At 41.7% G+C, this 25,485-nt stretch overlaps 1 protein-coding gene across 1 annotated transcript; it reads left to right on the top strand.

The window, feature by feature from the left end:
• Positions 1-2,997: 2,997 nt before the first annotated feature.
• On the top strand, positions 2,998-20,330 carry rsf1b.1 (remodeling and spacing factor 1b, tandem duplicate 1; the record flags this gene model as incomplete). Its single annotated transcript, XM_048268755.1, has 16 exons — positions 2,998-3,208; positions 3,985-4,076; positions 4,220-4,312; positions 4,593-4,798; positions 7,200-7,342; positions 7,720-11,462; positions 11,853-12,134; positions 12,418-12,522; positions 12,911-12,990; positions 14,250-14,304; positions 15,093-15,208; positions 15,483-15,550; positions 16,159-16,369; positions 16,498-16,742; positions 17,382-17,561; positions 17,961-20,330. Coding segments are annotated over 16 exons (6,450 nt in total), but the record flags the coding sequence as incomplete, so codon positions are not given.
• Between the last annotated feature and the right edge of the window lie 5,155 nt (positions 20,331-25,485).

Here is a 25,485-nt window from a genome sequence, read left to right as displayed (position 1 = left end):
AGGATATTTGAATCAGTACAAGAGACTCACTCTGCATTACAGTAGACAATGACAATATAGACAGTACACAGACATATACTGTACAGATAGTTTGCCATAAAATATAATATCATTTAAATCCTAAGAACACAAGGCATTTTATCAGTGTTATGGATAGATAGATAGATAGATAGATAGATAGATAGATAGATAGATAGATAGATAGATACTTTATTGATCCCCAGGGGAAATTCAAGGTCTCTTCAAGCTTGATACAGACAACACAGACAACACAAACACATTCTTTAACAGCAGAAAGAGTAATTAAAGTATATAATATAAAAACACAACTAAGCAATAAGGACAGTAGAAGATAAAGAATATGCTAAATATACTAAAATATAAATTATACTAACATTTAAATACAATATATAAAAATATACTAAAATACAAATTACAAAAATACAAATTATACTAACTAACACTTAATCTAAATCAATTCTAAAAACAGTATCCACATAGTGGTGATTAATCAATCAGAGGCGCTTGCAATGACTGAGGCAGGGACTGAGCCTGTGATTTTCTGTGCATAGTAAGGTATGGTAAGGTGCTCTAAGGTGCTCTGTGTGAATGAGTGTCATGGTGGTAGTGCAATGGTGATCGTGGTCAAGGTGATAGTGCAAATGAGTAAGTCCAACAGTGCAACAATGCAGAAATAAAGTAAAGTAAAGTCTATATATCTATATATTTAACTATTTAACATGTGCCGGTATGGATGTGACGGTTTCACGTTATGGATGTGATGTGTCTGAACCAGTCCTCCACAAACTACATAAAACACATAATTATGTAGTGAATTTTGATATGAAACAATTGAAATAGTAATTATGAAACACTAGCAATGAAAGTATTGCTTCCTCAGTGCCCAATATTTTTTCTTTTTCTGTCATCAATTTTGGTCAGTGATTCCCGGGTTATTACACATGCACACACACAGGAGTAGGAGATGAAGACAAATTGACAAGCGTGATTTATTTTTGCGAAGAGAATGTGCAGGACTGAGCGGTGGTCATATTTTGTACCTCTATGTGGTAGATCTAGTTTATTGCTGGCATTACTCATGTTACTCTGTGGGTATTAGCTACAGGATCTGTGTGGTAAACCTTTGTCAATAGTGGAGCGTCACATTTAAAATTAAACTGTGTTAAACAGAGGTCAACGGCAGGCTGAACACATCTGCAACAGAAGGAGGTTGCTATGTTAACTCCAGCTGCAAAGTCAGGCATCTTCATCCGGCTAACACGAAAATCCAGTTACTGTACAACAACAGTATAACAATTACGGGAAGATAATCGCTCAGATTTTCGTTATTAGGCCACTTGAAAATAGGCTATGTCAATCACTGGAGGTATTTTAATTATGTTTTTTTATGCTAATGCTTAGGCCTTCCTGTGGTTTTGATCACCCTAATAATCTCTGAAATGTGAATTGTAAATACTAAGGTGATGCCACCAGAAATTAAATTCTGGCATGCCACCAGAACAGACGTTTATCGGCCTTGAGGTCAAATAAAGTGTCCAATCTTGTAAATTCACATTATGTAACATCCATAATGCACCATCAAAAGTTTTAAAAGTAAGAAAGGGGCATAATTTGTTCATCATACTTTACATTGATATAAATCAGCTTTGCACACTTTGGACATTGTTGCATCAACACTGCATAAACTTTTCCTAAAAAACGTTATGGATGTGACATGGCCATGGAATTTGCTGACTTAAAAACAAGAGCCTTACAAATGTAAGGAGCTGTGCTCTTAAAGGCAAGCTGAGCATACACATTGCTCTACCATTCCCTTGTCAATCTGAAATTTGTCAAATGATACAATTTGTTGGAACCTTTCAGAGTCCATTTATCCACTTTTTAAATATGTAGAATATTGCCATGTGGAAAATTTTGTTTTTTGTATGGTTGTACACCATATTTATGATGTAAAAAGAGTGTAATTCTCCATCAAATTCAATCAGATTAGTTACAAACAATAAAATATAGACCTAAATGAAGATTTCAACCACAGTTCTATTTGCATGTGCACAACTTTCCTTAGTAAGAATGACCTTTGCATGGAATTGCCCGTAAAGCAATATGAAGATTATATCTGTAAAGTACACCTAGGGTGTTTGGTTCTACTGCTTATTGGCATTTTCTTTATTTATTAATAGTAATATGAAAACGTCTATGATAAGAATCTCCCTTCCTAGATATGTATCTATCCACACACACACACACACACACAGACAGGAGTAGGCCTATATGAATGCATGTATGCATCCACCCATGTGTGTGTTGCTGCTCGGTCTAATTATGCAAGTTAGATATTGCATTTTTTTTTCTTATTTCATAACCTTTATTGGCTTCTTCTTACTGCTTTGAAGCCACCAGGATCAGGAAAGCCTGCAGAGGCTGAGTCACTGTAACAGAAGATGAGTTACTGTATGAGTTACTGTAACATTCCCCAGGCTGAGAATTCTGATTTCCCGCGAGTTCCAACTTTGTAACTAAGTAGCTAACCCCGCCCCTCCTCATCAATGATGCCGTTTAACCACGTGAAATTAGCAGGCTAATGTGGCTAGGTGTTGGGAGTACTGCGTGTTGAGTTGACAGAGAACAGTAGATACAACTTTAGCTGTGAGACTGTAACAGTGTTGTACGTACGAATGACACAGAAAACAGCACCGTTCTGGAAACATATGTTAATAAATCTATATGTGTTGGCGTAATTTACAGCTTGCGAGAATCGTGGTGAAAGAATAATAATGATCTCGAATTATAGACGCATGCTTCTGTTGCATTTTTGTATTAAAGCAGTTCAACAAAGGTATTTTGACTTAGGTTAACAAAGTAATATAGCTTACAGTTCGTCTACGTTCAATACTACAAGTAGTACCCTAATGTTTACATTAGATATTTGCCTGTACCGCAAAGACCTCTGGGCCACTAGCTTCATTGACGCGTTGAATTCTGGGCAGTCATTGGTCCTCCGCGCTTACAGTCTTCTGCTCTTCCATCGGAAAAATGGCTGCTTCGGCAGCAGCGGCGGCTCCTTCCCCCGGGTTGTGCCCAAGCTTCGCCGTGATCTGCTCCTTTTTAGAGCGATATGGAGCCCTACTGGATTTACCCGAACTTACATTTCCACAGTTGGAAAGATATCTGCAGGATAACTCATCAGGTAATAGTTTAATATTTGGAGCTGCGATGTGGGAGGAGGAAAGGGTCTCAAAACCACCATTGCATGAGTTTTAGCGTTCGCTGGCTGTTGTGTTATTGTGTGCTTGCAGGACATCGTAATTTGTTTTTCGATAGTAAATATGTGTCTTATTTTCGATAGAAATACTTTAAACGATTGCGCATTTGGTAGGGGATCACTTGAAAGTTTTCCATCTTCGAAAAAGAGCATTTCCGAGCGCCATGAACGTATTTTATTCGTCGGGATTTATTTTTCAGGCAGGCTTTATCTGCTCAAGACTAAATTGCTCTCCATCACACTCTGAGGCCAGCAAGCGAGGGACCTCATGCGAAATCGGGGTGAAATTACACGTGTAGAATAAATGTTATCATTCCGTAAATGTTCTTTTGCTCATATGGAAGAGTATATCTTGTGGAGAATACGAAATGCTTTGCATATTTGCAGTTAAATAATAATTTGGCATTACACAGTACTGTGCGTACCACACTGAGCATGCGCACATCGCATATACTTCCTGCTCACACGAAGCTTGTTATTGCGCGAAACTGTCAACTTATTTCATTCAAACTATTTCGTCCATGATTCTTCAATGTTTTCATAACAAAATACACTCAAACGGCAAAATGTCAGATGTAGGACCACCTATATAGAGTGAGACATATCAAAGCGTGCACATCGCAAAATGAAACGGCAAGCCTAACTTAAAGATAGTTGAATTAAAGACGTTTTGTTCAATAGCTTGCCTTTTATTGTTGCAGTTCCTAAGCTGTTGGTTGACCTCCACGTGAAGTTGCTAAGGAAAATTGGCAAGTCCGTCTCGGCAGATAGATGGGAGAAGTATCTTGTAAAGGTGAGTATACATATGAAAATAATGCACACCATCCAGATGCATTCGCCACATATATGCAAATATTGCTTAGTAAGTAGCCTGCCAGTTCTAATTTTATGCATCATCCTGTCTGATTAATTTGTCATTGTTTGTTTTTATTACAGGTATGCCAGGAGTTCAATACTACCTGGGCATGGGAACTCGAGAAGAAGGGTTACAAAGAGATGACAGTGGAGTGTAAGACGGGGATTCTTAAAGTAAGTACATTTACTGTTTGGGCCGTTTACTCTGTTTACATTTTTTTATTTTTGAGTAACCCCTGTTTTTGTACTTCCATTTTCATGTTTTTGTTTTGATCTGACAACTTTTTGGATGGTTTCTTTGCACTCTTATTATAACATGGAGTAGATTAGAAATTGACCATTGTGTCTGTGGTGTAGCTGTTACAACCAGCATGTTTTACTTACAGTAATATCACTGGACATTTTTGTTATTTGCTAGTTTTTGTAAAAAGTTGTAATTTTTGTTTCTTTGTAGTACCTTTGCGAATGTCAGTTCGATGACAATGTCAAGTTCAAAACTGCAGTCAATGAGGAGGATCCTGAGAAGATGCGGCTACAGCCCATTGGGAAAGACAAAGATGGCTTGATGTATTGGTTTCAGTTAGACCAGGACCATAATGTGCGCGTCTATGTAGAAGAACAGGATGACCTGGATGGGTCATCATGGAAATGCATTGTTAGGTAAGATGGATCTCTTTAAACAAGTATGTTATGTATGTGTTGTGGAATCTTACAGCTTCTACACACAGTTGCCGTTGATGGAACGCAACTGTGTGTAGAAGCCGTAAGTATGTGTTCCTTTTGTTGTGTCATTTTTGCGACGAGGTTTTTGTAGGGCATTGCTGTACCTTTGTTGCTGTTTCACAAAAACATAATTAATGTGGCAGTTGTGCAGTTGGATTCTGACGTCAGAAGTTTTGTAAAGCTTTCGAACTGTATGAACTGGAGGCAGTGATTATGATTGAGTTCATTTAGGTTATTGCTTAGTTCTGAATTTGTTTAGGCTACCTAGTTTGACAGAAACACTGTTTCTTGTCAGAGTTGCTGATATGATGCAGTAGTGTAAGACTAACATACACACAGTATACTCTGCTGTTATTTATGCTTTGTTTAATAGCTTGCAAAATTGTGAAAGTTGATAGCCAACATAGCCGAGGATTAATGTGTGTGTGTGTGAAACCTGACAAAGATGTGGCCTGCAGCTTCAATGCTGACCCAAAGTGTGTGTGTGTGAGTGCTTGACAATATCACAGTATTGATCACACTTCGAGACGAGACGAGACGAGAACTACACCTAGCAGCTGTCGTGTGAAAAATACTGTTTCACTTCACAAAAATACTGTTTCATGGAGACAGAATGCTTCACACTTGTGTATAGGCTCTAGCGTAGTATTTATATTTAGTAACGTTAGTATATTTGGCAGTATTTATTGGTCATAAAGTGCATATAAATGTGGCATGTGTTGCAATTCAGATAACATTTGATTCTGAAAAAAAGCCTCTCCTGTGGGATATCTGTAGTGATATGTATGTATATGGTCATCATTTTGCCATGCAAATAATTCCTTCTCTATAGTGAAGTTGTGTCAGTTACTTGTTGACTGACACAACTTCACTGGTGTTTTGTATGTTTCTGAAATTTTTTAAAATATTTTTTGCTCTTCCAATGTTTTCATACTTTTATTAAATTTTCTATTACACTTGGAAGCCATGTTTGGGGATTAAAGGTTGTATCAGCGATAGCGGGGATACGTCACAGTTAGCTCGCTACTCCCTCCCATGCAATTAAAACTCTCCTAAACGCGCATCTCGTCGGTTATTGGTTGAAATACTTTATTTTGCCTTTGAGTGGGTTGCCAACCCTTGGTAGCAATTGTTTTTGTGTACAGATCTCGGAGCCTAGGCAGCCTACAGATACACGTTTTTTTGACGGCCTGCTTATGGGGCAAACAGCTAGAGGATCGTTAGGAAAGATTAGATGAATGTGATCATTTATATTTGGGCCTTTTTTGGGCCTGAAATCGCTGATACAACCTTTTAATATCTTAAATTAGTGTTATTCCAAGCCTGATTAAGTGTTGTAGAACACCTTTTAAGGTTCTGTCATACTGAGAGAATGTTTGTCTTCCATTCTACAAAGTTTGGGTTGGTTATGAACCAAGTCTTTTATTCAAGATATTAATGCTCAAACCTGGCATGCCAGCCAACATGTTTTTTCAGGCTGTAAACCTCAATTGATATCAAGAATATAAAAAAAATATGATTTGAACAGAAATATTTTTCAGGCATTTGTTTTGGGACTCATATTCATGATGTAGACAAAGTTTGAACAAAGTCTGAAATGGTGCAGTAGTTACCTTATCTGATTTGACATTGAATTAACCATATAGTAATAGTTCAATTTAAGTGTTTCTTTGAAACGCTTTCCTGCTACATTGATAGGGATTGTAGGCTAGGTTAGAGACTTGTACTTGGTAGGTTCTATATAATGATGGTTGTCAGTAATAGTCAAACCGGTGTCATTGTCTCAGCATGTGTACACAGTGGCAGAATAGGATCACACTAACTGAGGTATTGCACCCCACAGTGCCCGTTTTCTTGTGTTTCTAGGTCGTCACCACTTTTTAACTCCTCGCATGTATGTATAAGTATATATACTTTTTTTGATCCCGTGAGGGAAATTTTGTCTCTGCATTTAACCCAATCAGTGAATTAGTGAAACACAAACAGCACACAGTAAACACACAGTGAGGTGAAGCACACACTAATCCCGGCGCAGTGAGCTGCCTGGACGGCGGCGCTCGGGGGCTCGAACCAGCAACCCTCCGGTTACAAGTCCAGAGTGCTAACCAGTGGGCCACGGCTGCCCGCATGTCTGAGCGTCTTTATCGGTTTAGTTCATTTGCTTTAGTTTTTTACACCAGAGGAGATGTTTTGTTTGCAATGGATGATTGTGAAGAGTTGCATTTATTAATGCATCTCCTAAAATGTTTCTTGCGTTGTTTGTATCAATAATTAGCATTAACTCATATATGCTCAACTGGGAAATATGTGTCCTAATTTTCATAATGTTCCCTCATAGAAACCGGAATGATCTTGCTGAGATGCTAGCTCTGCTAAAGACGCATATTGACCCCGCGCTTCTGGTCAAGAAGGAGGGAGAGGAAGAGGCCACAGGCACTAGTGCAAACCCAGAAGACCAAGAAAAGAAGGGTGAAGACAACGGTAGGATACTTCAGGGTACTAATGTAAAGTAATGGACAGAAGATATTACAAAACAGTAAAACTAGCAGCCCAACAAGCTAAAAGCGAACAGACTTGTCATGCAAGCAGCACCAACAGCACGGAACTCTGGCTAGATTGCTGAATTTTAGAGATAAATTCGGCAACATCAAGCTGTTCTTACGTCTTTCAGGGTTGATTAGGCTGGGGTGCTAGTGGGACAGTATCTGTTGTCATTCACATGATCATATACCATTAAATCCCTACCACAGAAAACGGTACACAACTTGCATATTGTGTCTTTAATTAAGTTAATAGTTTGAGGAGTAATTTCACTTATCATTTCATTATTCCCATCTCTTTGTCATCTCTTGTCACAGGAGACGTGAAAAAAGAGGAAGACGTAGGAAATGATGCAGACAAGTCACCAGCATCTTCCAAGTCAGAGAGCCAAAAAGACAGCACAGGAAATGAGAACATGAAGCAGGAAGTCCTTGCTGAGGATGCAGCACTCAAAGACAGTCATAAAGGGGCAGACGTGGCATCAGAGAAACCCGTCGGAGAGCCAGAGGAACACACCGTGAAGACAACAATCAAAGAAGAGCCCATGGAGGTATCTAAACCAACCAAAGCTGGCTCTGAGGTGACGGCTAGTAAACTGACCGGTCCGCCGGTGACCGAGCCTACAGAAGAGGCCAGGAGAAAAACGGCAGAGGAGGTCCAGCGAGCGATCAAGAACGACCAGCAGGCCAAAATCCCCCTGAAGAAGAGGGAGATGAAGCTGAGTGAGGACTTCGATAGCAATGCTGGCAGTGGTGGCTCGAGCGTTATCGTGGCAAATACGTCCCTCGTCACTGCCAAAGAGCCAGTCAAGGAGTTGAACGGAGATCAGGTCAACGGGGACATGCAGCCCGTGAAGGCAAACGAATCTGGTACAAAATTTGGAATCGCATCAACGGCAGCGACAACAACAACGACAGAAGTGGAGAGGCAGAAAGAAGCACAGGAAGAAAAGATGGAGGCCTCACAAACCTCTGGGAAGAAGGAGGAATCAAACAAGCAGCAGTTAGAAAAGGCAGAGAAAACAGAAATCTTGGCTGAAAAAGAAAAAGTGTCAACTCTTCCCTCAGAGGAAAAGATGGATGTGGATAAGCCTGAGGCCTCTAGTTGCATTAAAAGCACAGGTACGCCTGATGACAAGCAGGAGAAGTTACACAAGCCACCACAGGAAGTGACATCCTCTATCAGAAAGGACAACGAACCTCCTTTCACTACCATCAGAAAAGCTCCTTCGTCAGAGGAGAAATCGACGTCATCAATATCAGACGCAAAATCGTCTGAAATGTTAGATAATCATGGGGTCACACCAAAAGGAACCACCATTCCAAATTCTTCCAAAGACAAACCAGACTGTTCAAAAGAGTCAAGCACCACGTCAGCTCAGAACGATTCAAAAAAGCTGGATGGACAAAAACGTACGGAAAAGCAACCACCTGACCAGACAGACAAACCTGCCCCTCCCAAAAGTACAGAGCAGGTGACTTTGTCTCCTCCTAATGAGGAAGAGAAATCTCGCGACCCAAAAGAAGAAGATAGCAGCAAGACAAAAAAATCATCTGTCTCTAAAACTGTGGGTGAACCACAAGTCTCGGAGAAAGACACAAAGAAAGTGGGAGTCAACAACAAGCAAACATCTCCAGAAGATGTAGGCAAATCTCTGACAGAAGACCTCAGTGTTTCCAAGAAGACCAGTGGCCTTTCTGTTATAAGAGAAACTAAGTCGCCAATCCTGATTAAAAAGAGCGAAGATGCAACCACTAAAGAAAGCGAAAAAACTTCCACTAAAGAACATGACAAACCATCTACTAAGGAAAGTGACAAGCCCTCCACTAAAGAAAGTAACAAACCATCTGTTATAAAGGAGCAGTTCACCTCTGAAACTACCACTAGAGTAGCCTCTGTCATAAAGATGGATACATCAAGATCATCTGATGAGAAAGATAAACAGACAGTTATCAGTGAAACAGACAAGAAATCCCCTGGCCAAGAATCCACAAAATCAACTCCATCTGTAGATAAAGAGAAATCCCCAACCTCAAAGGAAGTGGTAAAAAGTTTTCCAGCTAAAGAATTTGAACATCAGCCTTCCACTGAAAAGACAGAGGCATTGAAATTAAAAGAGAAAGGCAGCATAGAAATGGAAGTTAGCTGCAGGGAGTCAGGAACTAAAGGCACCTCAAAAGAAATTGAAAAGGAAAAGGGCCACACACCTTTAGCTTCTGTTGCTAACCCGAAGGATGCAGACAAACTGGATAGTGGTAAGGATAAGACTTCTACTTCTGCCCCCGAAGTGACCCCAAAGGAGACCGGCAAAGCCGAGAAAGAGGCAAAGAAATTGCCTGAAAAGAGTGGTCCTTCTGCCCAGAGCATGGAAGAGCCCATGGAGGTTCAGACATCTGTTTCTGGGCCTGTAAAAACCTCATCTGTCAGTGAGGTGGGAAAAGCAGGAGAAAAAAAAGATGCTGAAAAGATGGACACGATTGAAAAGGTAAAAGACAAGAACAATGAGACCAAAAGGGTAGAAAAGAAGGATGATGCTGAAAAAGTGGAAGAGAAAAAGGATGTGTTCAAAAAGACAGAACAGCTAAAGGATCCATCCAAACAGACAGAACAGCTAAAGGATCCATCCAAACAGACAGAACAGAAAAAGGATGAATCCAAACAGGCAGAACAGAAAAAGGATGAATCCAAACAGGCAGAACAGAAAAAGGATGAATCCAAAAAACCAGATCAGAAAAAGGATGAATCCAAAAAAACAGATCAGAAAAAGGATGAATCCAAACAGGCAGAACAGAAAAAGGATGAATCCAAACAGGCAGAACAGAAAAAGGATGAATCCAAAAAACCAGATCAGAGAAAGGATGAATCCAAACAGGCAGAACAGAAAAAGGATGAATCCAAACAGGCAGAACAGAAAAAGGATGAATCCAAACAGGCAGAACAGAAAAAGGATGAATCCAAAAAACCAGATCAGAAAAAGGATGAATCCAAAAAAACAGATCAGAAAAAGGATGAATCCAAACAGGCAGAACAGAAAAAGGATGAATCCAAAAAACCAGATCAGAAAAAGGATGAATCCAAACAGGCAGAACAGAAAAAGGATCCATCCAAACAGGCAGAACAGAAAAAGGATGAATCCAAACAGACAGAACAGAAAAAGGATGAATCCAAAAAAACAGATCAGAATAAGGATGAATCCAAAACAACAGATCAGAAAATGGATCGATCCAAAACAGAGGAAGAGAGGAAGGATGAATCCAAAAAGGCAGAAGAGAAAAAGGATGATTCTAAAAAGGCAGAACAGAAAAAGGATGAGTCCAAAAAGGCAGAAGTAAAGAATGATGAATCCACAAAGACAGAAGAGAAAAAGGATGCATCCAAAAAAGCAGAAGAAAAGAAGGATGCATCCAAAAAAGCAGTAGAGAAGAAGGATGAGTCCAAAAAGGATGAGTCCAGAAAGGCAGTAGAGAAGAAGGATGAGTCCAAACACATGGAAGAAAAGGACTGCCATGCCGAAACAACCCCCATGGACTGTGATGAGCCAGCCAAAAAGGACGCAGAAAAAAAGAAATCTACATCAGAGTCAGAACATGACCCCAAACAAGATGGTGAAAAACATGAGCCCTCGAAGGCGAAGAAAGATCATAGTGGCTCCGAGAAGAGCAAGGAGAAGGATGAAGAAAAGGCGGACGAGCCTGATAAATCGGCAGCCCAAACGGGAGATGGGGAGGGTGGTGAAAACGAAGGGTTGCACCTGAAGATCCGCATGGCGGCCCACCGCAGGAAAGCAGAGGTCCAGAGGGAGGAGCGGCGGGCCGACTCCGAGTCGGAGGCCGTAGACGGGAGGGGGCTCAGGAGATCTCCCCGGATCTGTCGCCCCACTGCCAAGGTGGCCGAGATCCAGGACAGGAAACAAGAGAAGAAACAGATCACGCCGCTGGCCAACAAAGAGGCTGAAAAGCCAGAGAATGAGGAGGAGGAGGAAGAAGAGGAGGAGTGTCCTGTTCCGGTGAAAAAACCCAAGGAGAAGAAAGTGGACACTGATGGACATCCAAAGTCAAAGGTAATAGTTTAAAATTACCCCAAAAGTGTTAGACTGCGGTTAAGACTACAGTGGACAGTTATGATATGAGCTCTCCCACTAAACATGTAAAATGCGTAAAAGGCTGAAGTGACCGAGATTGCTGAAGCTGAGAAGTCTGAAGAGGGACATTGCATTTCTTCCAAAAGTGTCTAATGTGATGCCAGGAAGTTGTTTCCCCATATGTATGGGATGTATACTAGAAACACACAGAATCAGACAATCTCTAAAATAGTCCACCTCAATCTTTGTTTTATAGTGTGTTTTAACATCACAGTGAGACAAGTCAGTTTTGTCAACGTAAGACTGGATTGCACATGTAGGTGTTTTATCACAACCGTGCACATGCTTACACGTTATATGCCATTACAGGGTAAACGGCGGAGGCGAACACGCTGGTCAAACACTCGAACACGACGGAAAAAGAAAGGTTCGGAGGATGACGACGATGATGATGACGAAGATGGGTCGAGCGTTGAAGAGGAATCTGAGGAAGACGACAGTGATGAGGACTACAAAGTGGAGAAGCGACCCCGAAGGACGAGGAACCGCAGAGAGAGGAACACCGACGACTCTGACACGTCTTCCGATGATGACCTCCCGCCAAATGATGATCCATGTAAACACTGTGGCCTGCCAAACCATCCTGAACTGGTGCGTGGGAACATGAAAACTACTGTAGTACCATAATACATATAAACATTATGCAGATGTATAACTGATTTAAAACAGTGTTCAGGTGATGGTGCTGTTTTGGCACCGTCAGAGTGCACACGAGGGTGGTAAAAGTGGGTGAACTGGTTGTAATAGGGCCCTCTGGTGTTGCAGATCCTGCTGTGTGGGAGGCTCTTATCTGAGTGATGTGATTATGAACTTGCTTTATAGTTGGTGAACTGACCTGTGTGTGTGTGTGTGTGTGTACGCTCTGGTGTTTCAGATTCTGCTGTGCGACTCGTGTGATAGTGGGTACCACACGGCCTGTCTCAGACCACCCCTAATGATCATCCCTGATGGAGAATGGTTCTGCCCCCCATGCCAGCATGTAAGTAATTTAGGTTCTTTGCTTGGGCAGGAAGGAATGAGGAATGACTGTTGTATTTATTTGTCCTTGACATGACCTCATACTGTCAAAGTGAAAGTGAATATGGAGATGATGCCAAGACAAGATGTCAATAACAACAAACTATAGCTATATAGTGTTTATTTTTTTTTTTTCTTCTTTCTTTACAATGATGACCCACATCTGAATGATGATGGTTAACGACTTCCCGTTTTTTAATTATGCTAATTGTGCTCTATTGTCCTTTTGTCTGTGTAGACACTGTTTAAAATATTTACAGTATCTATCAATAATTTATAGGATTTAATATTCAAGTGACAGAGAAAAGGTCCGTACTCATCTTTTGCCTGTCTTTGGTGTGTCCTTGCAGAAGCTCCTGTGTGAAAAACTGGAAGAGCAATTAACAAATCTCGATGCTGTGTTAAAGAAAAGAGAGCGCGCTGAGCGAAGGTGAGTGCTATTCAGCCTTAACTCTGGCAGAGGATATTTTCAGCCTCTGAGGCCATCCTTAAAAATATTTTTGTTTAGTAACAGCCAAAAAAAAAAAAAAAATTTAGGTAGGTCAATATTTTTTTTCAAGATTCAAAGTAAAAAAAAGTTCAATTTTGGTCATTGTGATTAAGGGAATGAATTTACACAAATGTGCATAGAAACTGACTGGGGCCTTCCATTGCAAACCTCATTCTGATGCAGGTTATATAGACCAGCCTTTCTCAAACTTCTTTGACCTGAGGCCCGGTCATGGCAGACTTTTGGGTCATAGGGCTCATCTACATGTACCCAGAAAGAAGGCTACACAGCTCTTGGCCACGTTATATTGAAATTTGACTATACAATACTCAATGCTATACAGTATATTATTTACAGTCTCTGCTCTGTTTCTAAGGAAGTTCCAAAAACAACGCCGTTCTATTAAGTTTGTTAAATAAATAAATAGCCTTCCAACAGGTTGAAGAGCTTTGATACCAACGCTATTATTAGTTTCAAGACGCCGCATTGAATGAATGCTCATACCAAGACTTAATTGTAGGGCTCCATGTTTAATGACATCGATAGCAGAAACGTTTGTTTTCTTTTTTTTCGCCGATCCGCGGGTTTCTTGATCAACTGCGCAGCAAATTATCAGATGAAGTCGGGCCTAATTTCACTCCAGTGCGAACCAGCATTCCAGCGAGAAATGCTGAATAGACCACAACCAATTTCAATCACCACGGTCACCGCTAGACTAGGGGAGAAGGGATGAGAAAAAGATCTGGCCACAGTTCTTCCAGAAGCCAAGTAAAAGCGTTATCAGTTTGTGTGAATGAAACTCTGCAGGGCCATAGTGTGACATGTAAAACCAATGGTGTAGAGATGACGTCATAGTGAGCCACGCGTTTGCATGTAGGCAATTGTCCTACTAAAAGAAATTGTATTGCATTTGTATTGGTTGTTTAGAGTAAAAAAAAAACAATCGGCCGGTATTATTAACGAAGTTTACAACCGCAAGTCGGTCGGACTAAAAGGGGCAAAAAATAAATATTTCGGTTCTAAATTGACAGGGTCGGTTCTAAATTGAAGGGTCGGGTCGGGTTACGCAAACGAAAAATATTTTTAAGGATGGCCTGACTCTGTGGACATCGATAGTCATAGAATGTCCATAATTTCCTTCAACTGATGAAATATCTGTTAATTACTTAAATCTGTTTTTGCTTGAATCATTCTATCAGAAAAGAGCGTCTAGTCTATGTTGGCATCAGTGTGGAGAACATCATCACTCCATCGGTAAGTTGTGTGGTGTTATGGGCAGGTTCTGTAACGGCTCCTACACACAGCTGCGTGCATCACGTTGCTGGAGACTCATCCCATTCACTTTACATGGGCTCACGTGATCCGTTGCCGAACTGAATTGTGGGTCTGTTGCGTCGCGTTTCTCCCGCCACTCGCGTTGAGAAGTTCAGCTGTTGCTGCACCAACAGACGGCACCGGCCAATCAAGCCAATCTACGGACGGCACCAACCAATCACATTACGGTTTTACTTCAAGTCATTTGCACAGCTACCGTCGGGAACACCCACTGGCATGCGTTGACGGAACGCAGCTGTGTGTAGGAGCCGTTAGTCTGTCTTCATAGCAATGTTGCTTCATCCATCCAGATGTCTCATTTGTTTTGCTCTAATTTGGTGGACTGTCTGAGCTAGTGCTACAAAACAGTTATAAAACCAGAAGAGTTCCACCTCAGTGACCAAAAGTAACCATCCCACAAGAAATCAGGGGCCTCACTGTATATCTATCCTTTTCTAGCAGTCCAATACTTACCATGATAGTCAACACTGAAAATGTATATTTTAGGGGATTTTTGCCTTTGTTGTTGTGACAGGACAGTGAAGAGAGAGACAGGAAGTGATTGGGTGAGAGATAGGGTGGGATTGGGAAATGACCCGGGTCAGATTCGAATCCGGGTCCCCATGGCCTTAGCGCCCCCCCTCCCAACACCATGTTGGCATTTAGGTGTAATCATTTGGTGGGTTTTCTTTTGATGATGCCGTTGGCCTGTTGTTTTTATTTGCAAGGTGGAAGTGGAGGAGCAGAAGGAACCGGAAGTGGAAAAGAAGGAAAAGAAAGAAGTTAAAAAGAGCAAAAGCTGGGGTCGGAGGTCAACAAGGGCAAAGAAATTCATAAGCTACAGGTACCATTTGCTGATTTGTGTCTGTTTGATTGATCGATTCCCCCTGTCTCTGTGGTGGTCTTTCCCTAACCAAACTGAAGATTGCTATCAGTTTCTTTGAGTGGTGTCCCTTCTAATGAAATTGTAGAATTTCCTCTAGTACTGAATGTGCCATGACATGAATTGAGCTATGTGCTCTAAGGTTCACCTTCAACTGTTGGTCTGTGCAGAGTAACATTTTTGTTGTGTTGTTGTTACTGTCTAACAAATGGGAAATCCCATTTTCTGCTTTCAGGTTTGACGAGTTTGATGAAGCCATTGAGGAGGCAATTGAAGAGGATCTCAAGGAAGCAGAAGGTGGAGGTGAGTTTACAAAAGAGCACCAGTATCTGATTGGATCGTATTTCTTTCATATCTTCACATCGATCTCTAGGCAGCACTCTTGATTGGCCAATCTAAACCTCAGGCTGCCTAAACAAAGGCTGATGTTATGTTTTCTGATTAGCAGTTAGATATCAATCTTGTGTAATAGCAGCTGACTATACTGATGATATAATATAACTTTAATTAACTTAATAATACACTACCGTTCAAAAGTTTGGAGTCACTTAGAAATGTCCTTGTTTTCATCATTAATGTTGTAAATGACTGTTGTAGAAAGAAATGGCTGATTTTTAATGCAATATCTTCATAAGTATACAGATGCCCATTATCAGCAACCACTCATCCAATGTTCCAAAGGCACATTCTGTTTACTAATCTGATATAATTTTAAAAGGCTAACTGAGAAAACATTGGAGAACCCTTTTGCAATTATGTAAGCAAATAATGTAATCAGAAAACTGCTGCCCTGATTTTAAAAAACAATGCAACTGATCTCAGCTGGTATTCTGTCTATAATGGAGTGGAATGGAAATGTCTAAGTGACTCCAAACTTTTGAACTGCAGTGTAACTTTTTTTTCACCCACAGGAGCTGGTCGGGGGAAGGACATGGCCAACATTACAGGCCTCAGAGGAAAGGACATGTCCACCATTTTGAGTGAAGATGGAAAGGAGAATGGAAAGCCACAGCGTCCAAACGTCGGACAGCGGAGGAAGAAGCGGCGACGTCTCAACGACCTGGACAGCGATAGTACGGTGGACGAGGAGGAGAGCGAGGATGAGTTCCGCATCAGCGACAGGTAGTAACCATTCCACAGGAAATCGACCAAAGATAATTTTCTTTCTTTTTTGAAAATAACATTGGCCTCGATCTGACCCTGGCTCTGGTCTCGGTCATTTGTCTCTTTCCCCTCCATCCCGATGGCAGCTCTGAAGAGGAGGAGTTTGTGGTGTCCGAGAACGATGCGGATAGTGATGCTGAAGTCAAGTCCGGTGACGACAGCGACTTCGGGAGCACGGGCAACGGCCCACGGTTCCGGGGCTCAGCGTGGTCCAGGAAGCCTGTTAAGCGCCGGTGGAATACACGGCAGCCACGCCGACGCCGGCGGCCCAAAGGCTACTCCGACGACGAAGAACTGGAGGAGACTGAAGAGGAAGAAGATGACGAGATCGGTACGATTGCACTTCATGGGCCCTAATTTGTTTTACTGGCAAAGTCTTGCGTCCAACTCAAGTTAATAACTAATTAATATTTAATAACTTTTATAATTTAATAATGCAACACGGCAGTATATAAACTATAGTTTATGCACAGGAACTTGCCTTGTTGAGAGACTTTGCACTTTGCCCGTCATTTGAATTAGGGCCCCATATCTTTACAATGGGCTATATATGGGCAGCATTCATACCACATCAGGGTCTTACTGGGTTTGTCCACTGGGGTCTGTCTCTTTTTCACTCTCTCACACACACTCTCTCTCACTCTCACACACACACACTCTCACACACTCTCTCACACACTCTCTCACTCTCTCACTCATGTCCTGTCAGTCTCTACTGGAGTCTACTGCTCTATTGGAGGTGTTCAGAAGAGGACCCAAAATGATCGTGTGGTGCGGAGTAGTTAAACTTGTCACAGAGATGCAGATTAGCTCGGCACAGCACGAGCCAGCGTGGCCAAGACTCTGTTTACAGGAGATTGATTGATTGATAACATAAGTCAACATCCTGAGCAGTACAGACACAAATGTATCTGTATCATCTGGTCTGACTGGGGTTATTTTAAATATGCTTGTTTGTGTTCTTCTGCAGTAACAGAGGGCTCAAGTGAGTTCAGCGAGAGCGATCTGGACATGCGGAGGCGGCGCTCCCGCCGGAGTCTGAAAAAGGCAGTGAACTACTGTGAAACGTCCGAATCGGACGGCTCCCAGACTGCCAAGAACAGGGACAAAATGAAGCCCCGCAAGCGCCTCTCCAGCTCTGAGAGTCAAGGTTAGCTTAGCATCAACACCTCACATGTGTGCACTACAGTGGTTTTTACATGTTCTTCATTTCTTCTACATATTGCTGAACGTAATATTGCTTATAAAGGAACTACTAATGCTTAAGTAAATCACGGTAGGCCACGGCTGAAGTGCCCTTGAGCAAGGCACCTAACCCCTCACTGCTCCCCGAGCGCCGCTGTTGTTGCAGGCAGCTCACTGCGCCGGGATTAGTGTGTGCTTCACCTCACTGTGTGTTCACTGTGTGCAGTGTGTTTCACTAATTCACGGATTGGGATAAATTGCAGAGACCAAATTTCCCTCACGGGATCAAAAGAGTATATATACTTATACTTATACTAAACCCTTTTCTGTTAATAATATATTTTTTCCCCCTATACTCTTTCAGCAAGCTTCAGTTCCCGAGACTCCGATGAGGGGGAGCGGAAGAAAAAGAGGAGGAGAGATTCCTCAGAGGAGGACTCGAAGAAACGGCGGAGGCACCTCTCCCTCAAGCGAAGGAAAGAGTCCGAGGACAGCGACGACGACTCGGACGACTCTGAGGAGGAAGACCGCCCGATCCGCAAACGGGTGAATCGCATCGACTCTGACGACTCCGATGAGGAGGAAGAGGAGGAGAAGAAGAGTGCGCCGGCAGAGAAGGAGTCGGAGGAGTCCAAGAGGCCACCGCGTCTCGGCCTGGACGAGGAGGACGAGGAGGCGGCAGCTCTGGTAAAGGGGACCAGCCCGCTGGACTACCTCGTGGTCGACCTTCCCCCGACCAACGGACAGAGCCCGATGAAGGGGCCGGAAGGCTTGATCTCCCGGCCACCGGGGGGCGCTGTAGTTGGGGCTGCCGCGGGCCTTTTGGCCCACATCGGCCCCAAGAACCCAGCCGCGGCCACGGCCGTCGCCATGACAACCAACGGCCTGGTTCCACAGGAGATGCCCCCGCCCGACGAGGACGAGGATGACCTGCTGGGCGTCACAGACCTTGTTGACTATGTCTGCAACAGCGAACAGTTGTAAAAGAATTTGAACTTTTGTCCTTTTCACCCTCCCCCTCCCCAAATCCTTGGCACTGTCCATTCCCTGTACTTTTGACCCTGTGCATCTCTTCACTTTCTATGCCCCCACCTCACCCCAAACAACCACCCCGCCCACCCAAACCCCTCTCCCTCTTCATGCTTTACACGTTCAGTGTCTGTACCTAATGCCAGCAATGCAACCTCAGCCCCACCAATATCGTACCAAGTACTGCACAGAATGAGACTGTTCTGGGTCGGCTTCCCTCAACTCGTCTTGTGACTTTGGTCAGCAGCAGTGCCACCATTGGGAGTCCCGTTTGTCAGACGTGTAGGCTGTATGTCCTGGTTGAGAGGGCAGAGCCTCAAAAGGCTGTAAATATTCCACTTCACAAAATCCGAGATGTTTTTTGTGAAAGAAAAAAGAAAAAAAAACTTGCATCTCGCAGTTGGAAAAGCAGTTTTATAACGTCACCTTCCCATCCTTTGTCCAGTATGAAGTATCCTTCTTAACCATGTGACATTATCTTTTTTCCATCGTGTAACCGACATCCTAGAGATACCCGTTATATACTGTAGAACACATCATGTTTTTATTCTTTGATTGTGTGTTGGTCTTGGTAGGAAATAGTTTAGTATTATTTTCCATCACTTAAAATTTTTACATTTTGTATTAAATCGTAAAATCTTACTTATGTGTACATTTCAGGAGATGGATTGCAGCAGCGTTCCATATTGGACTGTCTCATATTGGTTCATTATCTTCCACGTATTATTGCTCTTGTCAAAAAGTGGACACCACAGTAAAAAAAGTTTGCCCTTTAGATAAAATGTTTGTTTATGGCATATTGAAATATGTTATTTGGTTGTCTGTTATTATTGCCTGAAAGGCAATGCAAATGTTCATGAGATCCACAACAGCTGTCCTCAAATGCGATCAAAAAAGGTATGGTGAACTTGGTCTTAAACAAAACCATTGTGTATTTATATTAAGTGTTTTTAAAATGACAGCTAAGCAGAACCAGGATGCTTAGTATTTTTAAATTGCATTGTATATTTTGTAGCATTCATTGAGTCCGTTTCATATTACATAATTGTTTTGTTTAGTTTTTTTTTAGTTTTCATTACAGCTTGTTACTGTATCCCCAAATTGTATTTGGACTGTTTTTATCCCCTTAGCAAAATATGCTTACCCATATAAGTCAAACACTATTAATCCTGGCAGCTGTTTAGTGCATTAAATGCCAAATAAAAATGTCTTTCTTGAAGACCACACTCAACCACAGACACATGCTAGACTTTGAATGAAGAAAAGGTGTATTTGTTTGGCCGAAATGGTATCTCATTAGGTGTGTGTTAATGAGCATATGTGTTTTGGCTACTTGCACGAGAAGCTCAAAGATGGTCCATTTCTGGAAGTTTTGTTTTGTTTTCTAGGAATTTTGATTGCACCACCAACACTATCAGTGGATTCCATGCACTTCATCTCATTTCATTTTAATACATATATTTAATAAAAGGGATTTGTCATATTTTATGTAGTTTGTTTGGTTTTTTTTACCCATTCAGATATTTGGAATCATATCCTATGTTCTGTTGAAATGCGTTCATTTAATTACTTGCTGTCTAAAGTCTAACTCTGTACACCTTTTTATACATTCACTTCAAACCCAATCATAGCAAAGCTGTTGTGGTTTACAATGATGTGTTCTTTTTCCCCCTTTTTTAAAATAAAATGCCATCTATTATCCTTATTGATTTCTCATGGATGAGTAGATCTGCATATATCATAAATGTTTATGATCTGTCAAAGTATTACCGCTAAAATGTACACACAAACTCGATAGCTCTTACCATCAAAAAATCTGAATCCAAATTGCTGGTGTTTTTTTTGTGTGTGTGTGTGTACCTGAATGATTTCATGTTTGTTTTGCAGTGCAACATTCCTAGGTCATCAGCATAAAGATTGCTCTTGCGTGTTTATTTTATTAGTAGTAGGTTGTTGCATTTAACCTACTTTTTTTAAATATAGCGATTTTGTTTTTGTATTTTGTTTTCCATAATGTCCATGGAAGGAGTCATAACAGTTCTTTAAGGCTTCCCCACAGTACTGGATTGACACAAGGAATCACATATAACATGCTCTCTGACAGGATTTTAAATATTTGGGTATTTGTGGTGTGAAGTGGGCAGCAAAGTACTGCTCACTATGGTGGAGGGATTCTGTATAAATGTCTTGTATAATAATGTGAAAACTTGGCATGCACATTCGTTCCCCCTAAATCCTTGACAGATATATTCCCAACTTGTATTGGGTAGCCATCGTCTCCTATTTATTTTTTTATATATCGATTGATAATATTAGATGCTACTTTCCTCTTTTTCTTCTTTAGTTTTCTAGATGCCGTCTAACAGTTCTCTGTAGTCTGATAAGTAAACCATTTACACGGCAAGGTAGTGCTTTTGAGTATGAGGTTGAACTGGTTTGAATATAATCCTCCTATTAGAGTATTTGCAGATATATCGAGACGACTATAAGAGGTAAATGAATCCAGAGATCCTGTTCATCTTTGTAATTATGTTCTTTATATATTTTTTAGCTGCTTCCATCCTTGTGTTTAGTGAAGCTTCAGTTACTCACTATTAATAAATATTTTAAATTGCAGTCTGTCACAATTTAAAATATTACACGCAATGTTTGAGGCCTGAGACCGTGCGTCTGTCAGTTATATAAATGTTAAATGTCAGGTCTTGATAGACTTCCAGTCAGTCTTGCTTGGAACGGTAGCTTTTAGACCTGTTCTGCGTGTGTCTGGTCTTTTTGGATGTTTTTGTTACGATGTTCCTTTGATATAAATGCAATCTTGTACATTTGTCATATTAAAAGGGCACTTGACCTAATAAGTCTCTTTCTTTCCAGTCATCTCGTCTACAGAATAGGATATTGAAAACTAATATAAAAAAATAAACTGAAAATGTAAAATGAAGAGAGCCAGTGTCCAAACTGGATAAATACTTTAAATATTAAGTTCATTCACCAAAAATTATGCACTATTAGGCCATGTGAGGGTTGTTTGTTTGAAACTTAGGGTAGGGTAAGAAAAACAAAGCAAAACAAATGAACAGAAAACACTGGCTGGTCATTTGAATGATCTTTATTCATTTCGCAGACACTTCCAAATTGACTTGCGGTGCACAGGCCTACACAGCCCTCAGTGCTAGCCTTGTCGGTGACTCAATAGGCCAAGGCCTACTGCAGAACTTGGAACTGCTCTGTTCAGAAACCGCAACAATCTCTAAACTTCTCATTAGCAATAAGTCACTGTGTACTCACTGGCAGCAGGAATGAATATACCATAACTGCGGCTATTACAGAGTTATGGTTTGTATGTTTATGGTTTTGTAAATATAAAAAGTCATTATTTTCATTCCACTATTATTATTATTTCCATCGGTAGCTGGCTCTGAATTGGATCTGGCGACGATTAGTCAGATTTCACAGTAGAACTAGGCTGATCCAGTCTACTGTTGGCTACTATTGGAAACAGTTCTTACTGCACCAAAATCATCTTTGTTTGGAGATTTCAAAATGTGTCTGCATGCGGTATTGTTCCATAAATAGTTAAGAAACCCAAACACAAATACACAGTGCTTGATGTGAATTGTTTGTGAAGTTCATGAGTAGTTGAGAGAACTTGATTATACTGATCAATACATTTACATATTGACTCACTCAGGAGGACTGGGAAGGTCAATCTGTGAGATATACACAAACTCCGGCTCACTCAGAGATAAACATAAGTATATACCTTTTATTGTCTAAATACATTTCAGGAACAAACAAAGGAATAAACAAAAAAAGATGTAATGCACATTTTATGGGTTAAACACAGACAAAAAAAAAAAACAGCTGCATCATCCAGTATTGGTGGAGGTGAAGCAGCATAACCAGAGCTAGTGACATTGCACAAAGACAGGATGTAGTTCATAGGGGAGTTGAACAGCCTGGGCCTCATTGATGAAATCTTTGTAAATGTACGTTGATATTGTAAGAGTATGATTAAAATGGTTGAGGCATTTCAGGGTCATCTATGTAAACACCAAATTGGTTAGAATTTGTGTATAGTGACATACCAGTTGTCAGTGAAACAAGCAGATCTGCAGGAGGCGCGTTCGACAATGATATATCTTGACAAAAAATATAATAATAATAAAAAAAAAACAATAAATATATAGTATGAAATGTATTTGTTTGCATTTCAATAATGAGGCCCAGTGATTTATTTGAGAACATTATACTTCGCAATCAGAATAGAATATATCACTCAATCTCAGTCACATGACATTTCCATTGCGTTGTGACATCACTCACACACATACACACACACACACACACATTCCCACCGCCATCCTATTCCCACCCTTAATGTGCAATATACTCAGGGCAAGACATCACCACCACCAGAGACCAGCTTTTTGTCCCTTTACTTCCAAGCAAAAGGGATCGATCCATGGTGGTTGGTTTACTGGATTAAATGTATTGCTCTTAGAGCAGTCAGTTACTGATGATGAAAATTGACCTGCCCACTCATAACTCTGAATTGCTTTAGGCCCTCCAAAAAATGCATTAATTAAATTATTCTGAAATGATAGATGAGAAACTGGGCAGTTTAAATTTTTGACTGGCTTTAAATTAATATATATAGTTCAAGTAACAGCCAATATATAGTTAGTATTACAACTGCTCCGTAACTGTTTGAGGAAGACCAGAACACCTATTTTAATTTATTGACATAATCTAGTATTTATTTGAAGTTTTATCAGGGCTACTGTGTAACATAGTGCCCTATGGGCCTAAGAAAAAAACACATATTGTGACAATAAGTCATTAGGAGTGCTGGACGTGAACTGAAAATGTGTAGAGATTGAAACAACATCTTGAATTTCAGTGTTATTCATAACGGGCCTTAAAAAATGTCACTTTGTTAAAATAATTGAGGAAAAAATATCAAATGCATAGAGATACAAAAATGTAATTACCTGTGTTATATATATGTAACTAAAACATATATACATATATAAAATATATAACCTGTGTTAATGCGGTCTGACTGCTTGTCCATATATCTTGGGGTTTAAGTTGTAATAACATAACAAACTCCTGATTAACTTATCATAAGCTAAGATGAAGAGGGGGAAAGACTGTGGCAATACTTGGAGTTAATGGCGCATGATTGTCACAAATAGTGTTGAACTGAGGAAAAAAGTGATATACTGCGAGATATCCATAATACTGGATATGAGTATAAGGGCACGGTGTCGTATTACAGTGCGACGTGGTGTCAACCCCCATCATACGCTCAGCCAACCTCATACTGGCCCGAAGCCTACTTAACTTCAAGAAAATACATGTAAGGGCATCCAAACACAAAACATTATTACACACATCGACATGATCCTAATAGGATCATAAAGCTATGGCACCTCAATAGAGGTTTAATTAAACCCAGAAGCAAGTTGGTGGTCTGGAAAACGAGGGTAAAGAGGAGTAGAACGACAGGCTCTGCTGGACACAAGTGTGTGTGCCACAGCAGCACAGCTGGTGTTCCTCGTAGCAGTGTATGGTCACGGCGAAGGTCCTGTTGCTTTTTTTTTTTTTTTTTTTTTAAGAACGCACTTTCATAGGCATTTTCGTAAGACATGACGCCATAGTGGCTACTAGTAACATGGACAGGATACTAATGCTAAAACACATAGAAAAGGCAGGAAGACCTAGCTTAGCTTCGATAACTCTACAGCCCCATCTGGGTAGACGACTGGACTCGTGACCCAACTGTTCTTTCTCAACATCCTGCAGCACTGCTGAAGTCATGTTAACTTGTTTTTTTTGTTGTTTTTTTTTAAAGGGTCCTGAAATGTGCAACCACATCCAATTGGTCTCTGAGAAGCTCTCCTGGTCCTTTAGAGAGAGAGTGGAGTGGGGAATGGGCGGGATAGGAAGGGGGCAGGCCCTCCTCAGTTTACTAAAAGAAACAGGATGGTATTAAGTGTATCAAGTTCCACAAATATCCATTGAATGTGGCGTGATCACACCGTCTCCTGGTCCATGGAGTGCTCCGTTTTAGAAAACGCAGGGTTCAGAGCGTGTGAGTGTCAGTTGGGTTGGGCAGGGCTGGGTCTAGTTGGGTTGGGCAGGCCTGGGTCTAGTTGGGTTGGGCAGGCCTGGGCCTAGTTGGGTTCGGCAGGCCTGGGCCTAGGGTCTAGTTGGGTTGGGCAGGCCTGGGTCTAGTTGGGTTGGGCAGGCCTGGGTCTAGTTGGGTTGGGCAGGGCTGGGTCTAGTTGGGTTGGGCAGGCCTGGGTCTAGTTGGGTTGGGCAGGCCTGGGTCTAGTTGGGTTGGGCAGGCCTGGGTCTAGTTGGGTTGGGCAGGGCTGGGTCTAGTTGGGTTGGGCAGGCCTGGGTCTAGTTGGGTTGGGCAGGCCTGGGTCTAGTTGGGTTGGGCAGGCCTGGGTCTAGTTGGGTTGGGCAGGCCTGGGTCTAGTTGGGTTGGGCAGGGCTGGGTCTAGTTGGGTTGGGCAGGCCTGGGTCTAGTTGGGTTGGGCAGGCCTGGGTCTAGTTGGGTTGGGCAGGGCTGGGTCTAGTTGGGTTGGGCAGGCCTGGGTCTAGTTGGGTTGGGCAGGCCTGGGTCTAGTTGGGTTGGGCAGGCCTGGGTCTAGTTGGGTTGGGCAGGCCTGGGTCTAGTTGGGTTGGGCAGGGCTGGGTCTAGTTGGGTTGGGCAGGGCTGGGTCTAGTTGGGTTGGGCAGGCCTGGGTCTAGTTGGGTTGGGCAGGGCTGGGTCTAGTTGGGTTGGGCAGGGCTGGGTCTAGTTGGGTTGGGCAGGCCTGGGTCTAGTTGGGTTGGGCAGGGCTGGG

This window comes from Alosa alosa, chromosome 2 (assembly GCF_017589495.1).
Source record: "Alosa alosa isolate M-15738 ecotype Scorff River chromosome 2, AALO_Geno_1.1, whole genome shotgun sequence".
Classification (NCBI taxonomy): Eukaryota; Metazoa; Chordata; class Actinopteri; order Clupeiformes; family Clupeidae; genus Alosa; species Alosa alosa.
Note: the sequence above shows the minus strand (reverse complement) of the source record. Positions and strands in the feature narration are given on the sequence as shown.